Here is a 16,073-nt window from a genome sequence, read left to right as displayed (position 1 = left end):
TACCTCTTTTCTCATTCGTTCTTCTCTTGGGTTTTAAGGACCTAGGGAGTTTGGAGATTACCTTGCTGGGGAATTCTGCAGATCAAGATAGATGCGTCTCTTTCCAGGTGGTCACTCATTAGTTGGTATTTCTTAAAATTGCATAACACACCCTAGCTGGTTTGGCTCAGTGGATAGAGCATCGGCCTGCGAAATGAAGGGCCCCAGGTTCGATTCCGGTCTCGACCCCAGTAGGGGTGTGCAGGAGGCAGCTGATCAATGATTCTTTCTCATCATTGATGTTTCTATCTCTTTCTCCCTCTCCCTTCCATATGAAATAAATAAAAATTGCATAACATGTGCTTTTAATTGAGAATCACAAATGTCTTCCAGCCTCCTTTAGTATTTATTTGAGATTTTAAAATATATTTGTATATTAGGACTGCAATGTGCCTGCTGTAGAGTAGGTTCTCAGTGTCTATTTGTTGAATGACTATGGACTAAAATTAAGCAAGCAGGACAAAGCAGTGTTTCTTTATCTTCAAACATCACATTTGCTTTTCCCTACTGAGATATTTGATAAGCCCTACCCCAAAGGATCCTTTCACCCAGTTTTGAGAATCAGTGACTTAAGATGAGTTAAGATGACTTTTCAAAATAGTTAAGCATTGCTTTGTAAAGTTCTTTAAGTAGAAACTTCTTGAAGATATTTTTTCTTATCCTTGAATTTTGTGGATTATGTATCACTTTCATTATTGAACCTATTTTATGTATTTATTATTTTTTCTGCTAACTCAGTAATTATAAAATGAGAAAAATATTTTTTTCCCAGAAAGAGAACTATTGCTGATTTAGCACATCTCAGAAATAAAAATACTATCACCCTGGCCAGTGTGTCTCAGTTGGTTGGGCATTGTCCCCTGCACCAGGAGGTTGCTGGTTTGATTCCCAGTCAAGGACACATGCCCAGGGTTGCAGGCTCCATCCCCAGTAGGGGGCATGTAGGAGGCAGCCCTTCAATGTTGCCCTCTCACAAAAAAATAAATAAACTATTTTTCCAAAAAAAGTGTTATCTAATAGTGTCATATGAATTCTAATGGCAGTAAATAAACATACACTGAGCGACCAGATTATTATGACCGGCCAGATTATTATGACCACCCCATCAGTACTTCATTGACACTTCCAAAAATACTGAATATTGAAAACTTCCTAAGCAAATACTCTCAAGGTTTTATTATTATTTGCATAACTAATTCATTTCATTGTACTGATGGGGTGGTCATAATAATCTGGCCAGTCAGAATAATCTGGCCACTCAGTATATATCATTAATAGAAAAGCACTGCATCTTACTATGTAATATAAAGGATCAAGCATTGCATAATGATAGAAATGAATGGGTTTTCAAGCAATGAACTTTTTATTGGAGTAGGACATAGAAGTACAGAACAACTTTAGAATAATTTTATCCTAAAAAATATATAGGTTCTACAGAAGTTGGGTTTACTAGGAATCCTGTGTGTAACAGACTCCATTGCTCTCCAGAAACCAGTCAAACCTGATTGTGTTGCAGTGGTAATAGCAAGGCCAAGGAAAAAAAGTGATGTTCCCAGTGCCACACAGATTGTTACTGAAACATCAAAACTTGAAATAATTAGGTTGTCACTGATTCTGAGGAGTTTGCCACTTAATTTCTACTGCCTACCCCAAGCTCATGCCTAGGTTTTGAACATTTCAGTGTCATAAATGCCACTCTGCCACTAGGTGGTACTACCTAACTTTTACTGATTACATTATAGGGATGCTAAGATAGATTTTTAATCATGACATTTGGACATTTTATATTTTGAAAGATTCCAGAGTTATTTAAAAACAGAGAAAATAATCTAGACTAATTTGTGCAAATAGGATTATTACCATAAATGTTAATACACTCTAACCCCAGTGCTTAGAACTTTAAAAGCATCTATTTTGTATAAGTTAATTTACGAATGGGATTCTTTTCTTCTAAAATGTTCCTTAGGTTGTCTTTCTGTAATGGTGTGTCACCTTACAGAACAGCAACATAAGATTCCTAATTAAGGCATCTTTTCAAAATGTTGATTTTGGTTTATAATATTAACCTTTTAATAGTCTTAAATTTAAATAAAATAATTTTAAACAAAAACTTCAATTTCTAGCCCACTAATAATGTTTATGTATATAAAATACATTTGATAAGTGAGCTACAGTTTCCTCCATGTATATAACATCAATAATTTCTCTTTTAAACATATGTTTTTTAATATTTTCTTTATAAAGATGTGTTTTATGAGATAAAAGCTATAATGTTTTGGGAAGGGAGAATAATATATATTAAGCTTTATTTCTTGCATGCTTTATTTAATCTGATTTATTGAAAGGTTTTTAAAGAAAAATTGGGGTGTTATCTGAAGGTTGCTAGGAATATGCTTACAACTGAACATTGAAGGAGAAATAGCAGGATTATGGGTAATGTATTTTTTTTTCAGACATTGGAACGGTCCTAAAAGTTGTCAGCATTTCAAAGGAGAAGTGGAATATGGAAGAGGTAGTACTGGAGGAGTTGCAGATATTCAAGGTAAGACTCCACCCAGAGTTTTGGGAAAAGAGATGAAACTGAATGGGCTTTGATATAGGGTGTTTTAACATCATCACTTTTCCGGGAGAATTGCTTGCAAAAAACTTCTTTATTTTCCTTTTCCTTAAGCTATGGCAAAAAATGTTTAAAACAGTTAAGAAGAGGATTCACCTTCCCCTGTAGAATACCACTGAATTCGGGGCTCCTGGGTTGCCCCTCATTACTGCATTCTCTGAGCCTATGGCCAGACAAATTGCCACAGTAGATGAGAGCCTATGTCTCTTTTACTATCCAGATGCTTTTCTACTTTATCAATTTTACTTTTCAAAATTTTCTTCTTTGGATTTGAGAGAACTGGAAGAGTATTTTCACGTGCCCTTGCTTTTCTGTAAGGACATTTAAAACAAACAAAAAAAAGGTTGCATGCAAGTTAGTTTTCACATTTGTTAAATTCCCCTTGCCCACCGAAAGAGTTAGTATACCTAAAATAATAGCTCTCCAGCTTTGACTTTTCACAGTAAATCTGAGTTGTGGCATTCTTTGTAGATCCTTAATGAAATTCAATATATAATTATTTTCTGAAAATAACATTAGAAATAAAATTGCATTTCTTAGAAGAGCTTTTGAAAATATGCTAAGCCTTTTATAACATTTTTGTTGAAACATTTTATTGAAATGGACTGTTTCCGTGTAAACATGTTTTGCCCTACAAGAGAGTAGAGCCTTCCACTGTGAGGGGCTCAAGTTAAATAACATGCTGGGCTGGGTTCTACTGAATCCTGTTTACATTGTGAAGATAATAATGGTCAAGGAGTTAACAAGAAAAAAGACCTGCTATCTGGCATCTACCAAAAACAAAATCTATCTTAAATATAAATGTGAATCCAGAGGCCAAAAATAAAGCCCCAAACACAGATAGGTACATTAGAATAAGTTTCTGTCAGTGGTCAAGAAAACTGTTTGGATTCCACTGTTAAGATTAAATAACCACACAAAAAATTAAATAACGAATCTGTTTTATAAAATGTAAAGCAAGAAGTTATTGGCTAGGACTTTCTTGCTTTAAATTTTTTTATTCATATGCTTTTGTAAACTTTTTACATTTGCTATTGTTTTTCAATTAGTAAATATTGACTGGTGAGAAATAAATGAATTTAGATAAATAGATAGATGAAAACATTTAAAACATTCCATCTTTTTACTTTGGAAGCTTTTTGTGTTCAGGCGTCTGATTTTGTACTGCATACATAGAACCATCTTTTCTACAAAACTGGCCCTAGTTTATATCAAGGCATCATGTGCACCAGCATTTTGCAGAGTTCCATAAAGAATGTGGTCATCCACAAGGAGCACTATAACTCTTCAGAACTCCGCACTTGAACACAAGTTTTTCAACTACTGATCTAAGTAAGAGCAGAAAAAGGTAATAAATAATTATGGAGATGTTCTTGTCAACACTAGTTTGAATTACATGGAAGCAGTTAAGATAAGCAGAAGAAGGAGAAACCATTTGGGTACCTGGGAATGATTTTCAATGTAGTGTTTCTCATATAGTTAGGTGATTATTCTTTAATAAAATGCTTTAAAATAACTGTTTTGAAAAGGTTTTTTAAGGTAGAATTACAACCCATAGGGAGGAAGCAGCAAACATTAAGATCCTTTCCTCCCCTATATAACAGAGCCTTGAAGTTTACTTCATGGATCTTTGGTACAAGATAAAACAACTTACTGGCTACTATAAAAGATTCTTAATGATCATTAATATTTAATTTCTTTTTCAGCATTCATCAATCATCTTGAACATGGAATTGTCTTTGAAACAGGTATTTTCTTTTTTAAAAAAATATATTTTATTGATTTTTTACAGAGAGGAAGGGAGAGGGATAGAGAGTTAGAAACATCGATGAGAGAGAAACACTGATCAGCTGCCTCCTGCATACTCCCCACTGGGGATGTGCCTGCAACCAAGGTACATGCCCTTGACTGGAATCGAACCTGGGACCCTTGAGTCTGCAGGCCAATGCTCTATCCACTGAGCCAAACTGGTTAGGGAAGAAACAGGTATTTTCTTAATTTTTTTGTGTAAAAATTAACCACAAAGCAACAGGATGATGGAATTAAAGTTTATATTTAGAGAAAATTCATTGAAATTGAAAGTTAAATTATAAATAATAGAAAAAGCTTTAGATTATGTGTTTATTTTATAATTGGTTAAAGACTATTGTTTCAGTCTTGCCTTAGGATAAATGAAACCAAATTTCATTCATTGAATAACATATTCTCCCCTTCCTTTGGCTCTTGAAAATTGAACTCACTTTTCTAGCCTCATGAGGATGTCTTTCTGTCAAGGCCATAAAGTAACTCATGTAGAACACCAGCACTAATCATTAAAAATGGTTTTTAATCAGGAAGTCTAGGAGTTAGACTCTGAACTTTGGTGGCAAATAACCCAACAGTTAACCTCCCACCTATAATTTAATATCTGATTCCCACAATCAATTTCCTCAACAGCAAAATTAAAAAAAAATAATATCCACCTCCTAATAAATAGGATGTCAAATGCACACTTTTGGAGTGAGAGCTGGTACATTTTAAGTGTAAAGTAAATAGTAGCTAATAATAATAATAACAATAATATTTAATTATTGATATGATATGCCAAGTCCCAATTGATTCAAGAGATTAAGACTTGCATTGCTATTTCTATATGTACCCCTAAAGTTTAAGAAAGTCACATATTAATATGTTCTACATTAAAGTTTTGCTAAAATTGTCTTACACGGCTATACCTAGTTTGGTAGAGGGATGATTAAAAAAGATCTAAATAAGTTTCTTCTTCAATATTTTCCATTAATTTGTTCATCCACTCAATATTTATTACTTGAAGGCCTACTGCTGTCCTTGGAGAGTACAGAAATGCATGAATGACATAGCCCTTGGTCTTTGGAAACTCATGGTGGATCTGGGAACCAAAGGATCTGCTGACAATGCAGAGAATAATGGAAGCATGTACTAGAGAGACGGGGGCGGGGGGGGGGGGGCGGGGACTCGTCTGAAAGGAGATGAGGGGAGCAGGGGAAGATAGCTAAAAGCAGAGATATGTAACCTGAGCCACCAAGAATGTTGGAGTTAACCAGATAAATATAACGGGAGATGGGTGGGGAGGCATATGCCAAGTAGAAGAGGAGAATGTTTGAAAAGGTGTAAAGAGCAAGAGACCATAGTATATTCTAATAAGTTTCTGTACAATTAGAGCAAAGGACATATCTGTGCTCCAGGGACAAGGGACTAGAAATGAGTCTGGGAAAATAAGACCAAAGCAGATTAGGTACATTTTTGTATGTCCTTCTAAAAAGTTTAACAGTTTTGTCTAAGGACAATGAAATCCTTAAGCAGGAGGGTGTGGTGATAAGATTTTCCTTTTAGGAAGGAAGGAAGGAAGGAAGGAAGGAAGGAAGGAAGGAAGGAAGGAAGGAAGGAAAGAAGGGAGGGAGGGAGGGAGGAATGATGGGAGGGAGGGAGGGAAAGAAAGACCAGTCTGGTATGGCAGTGCTTAAGATGGATTGATTGACCTTTGGGTTAGAGGTGGGGGTTGTTGGAAAACAAGGCTGAAGCCAGTGGAAATATTAGGACACTTACAAGTAATCCAAGAAAGAAATGATAAGAACCGAGACAGACAGTGGTGGTGAAGAGGGAGAAGAGGAAATAGATTAGCGAGTTCTACATGAGAATGGAAAAGATAAGGTGACAGACCAAAGGAGAGAGAAAGATGATTAAAGACAACTCCCAGATTTGTGTCTTGGGTGGCTAAAGACGGTGCCTCTTGCCAAGGTGTAGATTTAGGGAAGTCAGTGTGTCTACATTTTTGTTTTCAAGATACCTCTAGTCTTTGTGTAATAAGGGTAAAGGAATGAAAACAGAAAACAGAGAGACCCAACAATTAAAACAAAGAAAGGAATCATCGAAGGAAACAGAAGTCAGGCAGAAATAAAGAGGAAGAACCAGAGAAAGTAAAGAAGGTTTCAACTCTTTAGGTCAAACACTATGGAGAATTGAAGTAAAACAAATACTAAAAAATGTATATTGTATTTACTTACCAGGAAGTCTCAACTGACAGTTTAATAGGTAAAAAATTTCTGTAGGTTGAGTACATGTATGTTATTTGTGCCAATATCTGTTTTCTCAGATTATTTTTCTTCACATAGAGTTTCACATGGTCCCCTGAGTTGGCCATGAGTTCTTGAAGGCACAGACTATGGCTCATTCACTTGTACCACCCTCCCCCCACTTCCCCAATCCCTCACCACCACCACATACACTCAAATGAATACATATAGGGAGCCAGGCATTATTTTCAGAATTTATTCTCAAAAGGTAACTGTATTTGCTGGGTTTTTCAGTATCCTGCAGCCTTTCATTTGTGATAAGGTATCCCTCAAGTCTCCTTAATACTTTCTTCATAGCGATGCCGAATACTTTTTCTCCCACTTATAACCCATTGTCCTTCAGGGGCCAGTATATACTTCATTAGCAAATGGAATGCTTAGTTAAAACCACAGGAAAGTTTCCTAAATCTCTTTTCAGTCATCTCTTCCACTAGTAACTGTGTCAGGTGAAGACCATCAGCATCGCCTATAGTATGTGTGCTTGATATACTCTACCAAAGGATATTTTCAACTATTGAGAAGGAATTTGACATCTTAATTCCTCAGTCTAGCAGTTGGTTTTTAACTTTCTTCAATTACTGCCAAGGTTACTCTAGCCCAATAGAATGCTGTCCGTTTTAGTACTAAGGTCTTCAAATCACCATCCTGTCAAGGGTAGAAGTGATTGACTTATCTTACTCTTTGTTATGTGTCTGTACAAGTGTTTATTATGGGCAGGTCACCCTAGGAGACAGATTTAGATCTGTGATGTGGTATTCAAGAAAGGGAAGTTCTTAAGACTAGTTTGAAAGATGCTGCTAATTCATTTGTTTTGCCTGCTTTGCAGCAACAATTGTACATTGGTTCCCGAGATGGATTGGTTCAGCTCTCACTGCACAGATGTGACACTTATGGGAAAGCTTGTGCAGACTGTTGTCTCGCCAGAGACCCCTACTGTGCCTGGGATGGAACTTCATGCTCTCGATATACACCCACTTCAAAAAGGTAAGATGCACATGGAGTTAATATGGCGCCTTCCTTTCTGTGCAATGAATATTTCACATGAATACCTTGCCTTATAGTTTAAAGAGAAAATATTATATAGAAAACATGGTCAACAGTAGGAATATTAAAATTCTTTCTTTTATAGTTTAGCATAGCACTGATTCTTGATGTAGAAAGAATGTGAAATTCTGAAATGTGGAATTTAAAAAAAAAATTTGATAAATTGTTTATATTCTTTTCCTTTACTGATGTTAAACATAATTAAAAGTTTTTTTCTTTCTATTCCTTTACTCCTTCTACCTTCCTTCCTCTTTCCCTTCGTATTTCTAAATGTGTATGTACTCATTGTTTTGCATATCATGTGTAGATATATATGTTTGTAAAAGTGTGGGTTGCATACAATCCATAGCATATCCAGTGACTTGGTATAATTTTATGTTTATAGTAATAACTCTAATTGACCAATTTCTGCCACTCAGATGTACTTCAACATCAAAATGGGCCCTCCCATTTGTAGTTCATTGCTTTACGTGTCTTAAAAACAATGCTATTTTGAGTCAGTAATTCCCAGCTAGGGAGTTATGCTACACACACAGGTAAAAGTTATATGTTCAGAGATGTCCATTTTAGCATTGTTTTCAACAGCAAAATTAAAGGCAAGAACCTGACTGCCCATCAGTATGACTGAAGCTGGCTAAATATATCATGATATAATTTTGTAAATGTGGAATATAGTAGTAGCACTATTTTCTAAAATATTGTCAAAGTACATTTTCCACTAGGTAAAAAGTCAGTGAATTGTATATGGTATTTTTTTTAATCTTTAGGTTTTATTAACAAAATAAGATAACAGGAGAGCTAGTTAGTACCACTACTGACTATGCACTTTTTCTTTTCAAGTTTATTCTGATTTGTCAAAATGCAAATTTCAGAGATCACAAATTTAAGATATAGTATAATAGCAGATACTGATTAAAATTAGGAGGTATTTTATAATCCTTGGAATCTCTGAATTAAGTGTGAGTGGGGATTATTACAAATTGAAAGTAAAAAGTCACCAACATTTTATTATAGATTTTGTTCGGGGATATACTCAGCACAGTGAGTATTTGGGGAATACTTTTCTTTTCTACAAGCTAAAAAGTAAGAATTCTCATTAGCTGGTAATAAACCTTCAGTTTGATGAATTGGCCCTGTTGCTTAAGAAGTCAAGATTTAAAAACATTCTTGACCTCTGTACCTTATACTATCGTAAGTTTTCTAGTACTTCCCAAGACTGTACTGTCACTGGCAGACATGCCACTGTGATGTTCTCCCTTACCAGCACAGTGTCCACATGAGCCAAAAATGTATACGATAGATGACTCTTGCACAGGGTTAACATTGCCCTTAAGGAACACTCTAGATATCGCCAAAGGTTTGCTGTGACTTCTGTGATCTCTGAAGTGGCAATATAAAATAGCCAAAGCAAAGATATATTGTAATTATGTAATACTTGTTTAACTTTAGCATTTTTTTCTTTTTTCATATAATAGTCACTATTTTCTCTTAGAGAAAATACATGACAATAATGCAAGAAACTATTATTTATTATTACTATCATCATCATTGTCAACTCTACTGTCAGAAAACATGAAGTACATATCAGCAGATACAAATAACATCTTGCCATTCACACCATATCAAGCTTGTACTTCTATTTAAAGTGACAGTATTTACCTTGTTGCTTAATCAAATCTATGTAAGACTGAATCATCATATGATAAGGTGTTTTGTATGTGTGTGTACTTTCCTACCCACTAAAGTTCTTTGTGCCTTAATACTTTCCCATGGCTGCCTTAAAAGGAAGGGTAGGTGTGATTACTCCCATTTGATGTATATAAAACCTGGATTATATTTATAGTCAGCCTATTTTGTTGTCAAATGTTAAAAAAAAAAAAGAACACTGTAGTAGTTTAGTAAAATTCAGATCATCTTATTGCTCAAATAGGATTCATGCCATTAGGACTCTACTACTACTACTACTACTACTACTATTTGATGTAATGTTAGAGTAATTTGAATATTGACTTACATTTAAGTTGGGTAGTAATATAAGCATAGTTCTGCTTCTGTCACTGTTATTAATGTTAGCCGTAAATTTTCTATATTTTAATTATCCTGTTTGAAGTTCTAAACAGTTAAATCCCTTCTCCATAGGCGAGCTAGACGCCAAGATGTTAAGTATGGAGACCCAATCACCCAGTGCTGGGACATAGAAGAGAGTAAGTATAGGTTTAATATGCTCTTCTCTCATTTAAAACTTTAAGCCTAGTCTTTGCGTGTCATTTCATTATATAACTTAAAACATCTATTATACAGGAAGATCTCGTTTTGCGAAATGCTTGTATTCTGGGAAAGCATTGGGAGATTTTATAAATCAACACCCTGCCCATGTGCCTAAGTGAATAATCCTTTGTTATATCATTGTTTCATATGTCCTTTAACATTTCTATACAATTTTTTTTTCTTTTTTTACTGCCTTATCTATCTTTGTAAAGTTTGAGAACTACTATTAAAGATAAAACAAGATAGAGTCCAAAACATATGGACATTGAAAGAAAACTCAGAAACCCTGCCAGAAAAGTCTGATAGCAGGGCAGGCTAGGCACTTGTTAGAAAGAAGTATTAGGTAGCTTGTGCATTATTTCTATTCACTTATTAATTCAGGTCTTCAATCACTAAATACTTATTAGTGAGTTGCATGTGCAAATAATTGCCTCAGTTATACTTTGTGAGACAAAGAAACTCCTTAGAGAGCTTATAATTCTTTGGGGAGATACATAAGGCACAATTAATGATAAGGAAATTTAGCAAAAAGAGAGATCACCAGAGGCTGTATAGTTTAGAGGAAATTTCATAGAAAGTTGAATATCTGAATATGATAAGTACAGAGTGGGGAATAGAGAAGTGATTTGTTGAATAACTGTGCAAACAGAGAAAAATCTATAAAATTATATATTCTAGAGCTTTAGTTACTTTCCACTATCCAGCTCTTCCATCAGATAGGAAATATAAGTGCACATGCGCATGCACGCACATACGCACGTGCACATACACAGCTGGAGGAAGAAAAGAACTGCCTACCCTTCATCACATTGTCAGTAACCACCCTATAATTGAATAAACAACCCAAATTTTATAGTCTATTACTTATGATCCAGCAGTGTTTCTATAATTTAAAAATAAAACAATTATTTATAATTCATAATTTCATTCTCCTGAAAAATAAGCTATGGCCTAGATTGTATTTTGAGTTCTCATTCTGATTTGTACATGACTCACAGTCATATCTAGTGTTTTCTTTAAAAACCATCACTGGGTGCTAAGTGTACAGTTTTCCATGTGTGCATATGAGGTTTATCAGGAAATATTAGAGTCATTGAAGATATCAGTGAACAAAAAGAAAAGAATCTGCACACTAATGCAATATTCAGATGATGTATCATAGAATTGTACACTTGAAACCTATATAGTTTTATTAACCAATGTCACTCTAATAAATTTAATTATAAAAACACAAAAAGAAAATCTGTGCATTCACGGAACTTATATTCAAGTGTGTATTAGGGGAGGTAATAGGCAATAAACATAAAAACAAATAATACGTATGCTCTGTCAGATGATGATACATATTACGAAGAGTTATAAAACACAATTGTTGCCTAAGGCACTTACAATTATTGTCTCCACTTCACCAGATCCCGTTCTTGCTATAACCCATTGCACACAGGCTTTTCTCAGCTGCAGCAGCAGCAGCACGTGACCCAATCCATTTGTTTTCAAGGTCACCAGCAATTTCTACTTTGCCAATCCAATGGTCAATTTTAGTTTTCATTTTTATTTAATCTCTAACTCCTTTCTTAAAACACCTTCATGCAGTGCTATTCCGGTTCTTATGGCCCCATGAGAACTGATTGTTGATTAGGAAATTTGTGAGCTGGTTTTAAACCATTGGTAATTTGAGGCAGCCTGCAACCCTGGTATGTGCTCTGACTGGGAATCAAACCAGCAACCTTATGGTGCACAGGGCGACACCCAACCAACTCAGCCACACTGGTCAGGGCACCATCTGAGTGTTCTTAGCTTTCTTTTTCAACCCAGCACCTGAATATTCAATCTCTGCCTATTCACTCCCTAGTACCATCAATGTCAATACTACCATACTCACAAATTCACAATCTAGTTCTGAACTTTCTCTGTATGCCCGACTTGTATGTTCCTATGCCTACTCAAGAACCCCTCTTAGATGCCTAAAATCATCTGAAATTAGATCTGCGAAAGAATTCTTAACTTCTCCAAAACTTACCTGTTCAGCAGAATTTCTCCTATTAATAAATAGCACCACTGTTCACCCGAATGCTTGAGTCAAAAGCAGCCAGTTATTTTTCTTGTATTATTATTTCCAGTCAAATTAACAACTTTGTGTCCAAGGGTTACCGTTTTTACTGATTTGAAAAAGGATTTCATACAGTCTGCTCACTATTTCACTTTATTAGTTGATTTTGCTAATTTTTCTTTTATTAAAAGACAATTCTTTGGTTGAATCAGTCTAACTGAGTTCCTCTTGAGCTCTTGCCCATCACCTAATAATCAACTAATAATCAATCTGCATCCTCCCTGCTTTGTTCATGAACTCCCTTTGCTCAGGAAAACGGTATCTGTTAGTGGGAAATGATGCATGTCTTTCTCTTCCAGATCGGCCCTGGTGATCTTTCTGTGCATTAGGAATTTATTATCTGTGAAAATTATCGTTATAATCTGTTCAGTTGGCAGAGATAGTGGATAGATTACAGATTCCAAATGGAATCCACACATTTTGAAGGTTAGATTATAGACAGACAGATAATGATGGTGTCAGCAGACTTCACTTAACCGTGGCTGGTAAAACATGAGTAAGTTCAAAAGGGGTTTCTTGAAAAGAAGCCTGACCAATGGGCGTATGTACATTCATGGTATTTGCTGATAATTTTGTGCATAGATTTAGGATTCACTTAGGTCCCTTAGCCTTACTCTAGTTTATGCCTAAAATGCTAAGTAGGCCCATCTGCAGAATTGAGACATCTGCACAGACGATGAAAAAGTGCATGTTTGGGCCAGGCTGAGCAGCTGTCCTTTTTTATTTGATCAAATTTGAGCTACAGATCTTAGATCACACATGGGACACAGCCTTTGGCTACTCAGGATGGAATGTATTTCAGATGGTGCAGTTGATTTACGGAATAAGGTGTCTGAGACACTGCTCCTTGAGCATCCCATTAACTATCTTATAGTAAATGCATGCTGGGCTAACGTGTCCTTCTTTGAATAAAAAAATATACAGGCTGGGACAAAGTAGGTATACAGGTGTGTGTATGGAAGGTAATACAGTAATTAGTACATAATAACAAGAATAAACTCTGTCTCATGTACTCACAACTGGAAACCGACCTTTACCCCAGCCTGTATTTTGGTAAGTAGTATAGATAAGGTTCCGGTTCTGCGCATGGGAGCCTCTAGCTTATTATCATTATAGAATTGCATCAAGTATAGACCACTGTTCTTACTTTCCTAACATCAAAATATCTTAATGTTATGTGGTCAGTTTTGTGGACCAATTTATGATAGAATTTCTCTTTAAAGGTAAAGTTAATTGCTCTTTCAGAACTATCTACAAAATTGGTTATATTTTATACAAATTTAAAGGTGTTAAACCATTAAAAAATGTTAATAGTTCATCCATTTCAGCTCAGAGAAATAGAATCAATGTTTAGAGTTAGACCTGGTGAATTCTTATTTTAAAACGGTTCTCAACCTGTGGCTTGCAACCCCTTTGGCGGTCAAACGACCCTTTCACAGGGGTCACCTAAGACCATCCTGCATATCAGATATTTACATTATGATTCATAACAGTAGCAACATTACAGTTATGAAGTAGCAACAAAAATAATTTTATGGTTGGGTCACAACATGAGGGAATGTATTTAAAGGTCCAGAAGGTTGAGAACCACTGTTTTAAAATGTCAATGGCAAATAGTTTATGTATTGATAAAAGAGTGAAAATTGCAAGGAAGAGATAAAGCTTTAAAAATCAATCTCTTAGATAATATTTGACTTTTAGGTAATAATATTATAACATGAATTTCCTTTCTCTTTAATAATGTGTATGAATCTTCCCCCATGGCATCTGTTCTAAATTAGTCTATTTTCCCATTGCTTTTAAAATCAGGTCAAGGTTAATCTCCTATTCCATGTTTTCTTTCCAGGCATTACTCATGAAACTGCTGATGAAAAGGTGATTTTTGGCATTGAATTTAATTCAACTTTTCTAGAATGTATACCTAAATCCCAACAAGCATCTATTAAGTGGTATATCCAGCGGGCTGGAGAGGAACACCGAGAGGAGGTAAGTCATTGCCATCAAAAAAGCTCACCTTGAGGAAAATAGTATAAAACTTAAATCGGATTTTGTTTGTGAGAGATGTTCAACTTCTAGTGCCGTATGGTGCTTTTGTCGCTATTTGATAAAAAGGAAAATAACAGCTTATACCCATTAACACCAAAGGTTACAACACCTTTGAGATAAGAATAGCCCAATTTAATAAAAAAAAATTTATTAATATAATATATTTAACAGAAGGTTGAATGTTTAAAAAGAAATTGTGTATTTTTAAAAAATTTATTTCTCATAGAATGTCTGTATTTTAGAACAATTCCCTGACCAAGAACAAGAACACAATATTTCCCCTCACTGTAGCATAAGGACTAAATTTTAGCTCAAATTGTGTTCAGTTTAGATCATAAAATGACACATGTCAAGTATGTATAAAAAAGAAATGAAATATATATCAGAAGAAATATATATCTTATGAATAGATACTTATCTGGACATATGTACATTTTCACTCTCCTGTATTAAAATTAAATCAACAGAGGGAAAAGTAATATGGATGTTCTGTTCATCTTTTGACTTTTTTCTGGTCCAGTCATTCTAACACATATGTGTGATTGAAACATATCATGAGATTTTATGAGGTCTAAAGATGTCAACTTAAGGGGATAAGTTGGGTAGTCTGAAAAATCTTGTATTAATATTTTTTGAATGTCATGAAACAAAGGTTAACTGGCAGAATTCTTTCAGTACCTAAAAGAAAACTGATGACACTCACTCTACAGTTCTAAAATTCCCAATATTAAAACTAAGACACTGTAATGAATAATGGAATGAGTGCAGGATTCAGAATTCCTTTGGTCATATCACTGAGCCCCAATGGGCCAGAATTTTATCACAAAATAAATCCAAAAGTTATTGTGAAAATAAAAATGAGAAAATACATATAAGAATGTGAATTTCAAAGCAAAGGATTACTCACAAGTGTAAAGTACGCATATAAAATTGCAGATACTCTCAGGGAGGATGTGTAAAACAGGAAATAGCGCGGATTATGTGTTTAGCTTGACTGCTGAGCATTTATGAGCAGGTTGGAACTTCTCGATGATTCCATTTCTCGGTCATATAAGGAGGTGACCAAATGTTCTCTGAAATAGCAGCCTCTTTGATAAGTCTATAAACATTTAAAATAGTATATGTAATCAACTAAATATTAGTACGGAACAGTGGTTGTCAGCCGCAGGCGACTTTGCTCTCAGAGTGCTCACATTTGGCAACATTTTGGTTGTCACAACCTGGGTGGGAGGGGTGGAGGGTGCTAGTGGGTAGAGAGCAGAGGTTGGGGACAGTGTTAATTAGCTCACAAGGCACAATCTCACAATGAAGAATTATCTGGCCCCAATTTCAGTGCTGAGTTAAGAAACCTTGGGGTAAGAGAATCAAATTTTATCATAAGATACTGGTTCAAAGGTATGTTCCCCCATTATACAGGGTGGAGCAAAAGTAGGTTTACAGTTGTTCGTATGGAAAAAATAGTACAATAATGACTAAATAATAATATAAGAATAAACTTCGTTTTGTGTACTCAGAACTGTAAACCTACTTTTGCCCAACCCTGTATTAAAAAGTTAGTGTCATTCTCTTCATCGATCTTTAAGAATAAAATGTTATATCAAAATAATGACACAACATGTTAATACCAAGGGAATAACTTCATCCTTATTATGTCAGATTGACCCAGTAAAACTTGATTCTTTTTTTTTCTTTATTGATTAAGGTATTATATATATAAACTTGATTCTTCATTATTATTGACATCTATAAATTCTAAAATTATGGCATATCCATACTAAATGTTTATTTTTATGATCCTAATTTACCAATATATATTGAAATATTATCTGACATAGAAGTTTATTTTATTTCAACACAT

The 16,073-nt window shown here is 34.9% G+C and overlaps 1 protein-coding gene across 1 annotated transcript in view; it reads left to right on the top strand.

The window, feature by feature from the left end:
- Positions 1-16,073, top strand: part of SEMA3D (semaphorin 3D) — a 200,917-nt gene that overhangs the window by 175,944 nt on the left and 8,900 nt on the right. Inside the window, exons 13-17 of the mRNA XM_059712177.1 lie at positions 2,493-2,581; positions 4,363-4,404; positions 7,574-7,731; positions 9,931-9,995; positions 14,016-14,155. Of these exons, the coding sequence (XP_059568160.1) occupies positions 2,493-2,581; positions 4,363-4,404; positions 7,574-7,731; positions 9,931-9,995; positions 14,016-14,155 (494 nt within the window). The remainder of the gene's footprint in view (positions 1-2,492; positions 2,582-4,362; positions 4,405-7,573; positions 7,732-9,930; positions 9,996-14,015; positions 14,156-16,073) is intronic.

Source organism: Myotis daubentonii, chromosome 10 (genome assembly GCF_963259705.1).
Source record: "Myotis daubentonii chromosome 10, mMyoDau2.1, whole genome shotgun sequence".
NCBI lineage: Eukaryota > Metazoa > Chordata > Mammalia > Chiroptera > Vespertilionidae > Myotis > Myotis daubentonii.
This window is presented reverse-complemented; position numbering and strand designations above follow the sequence as displayed.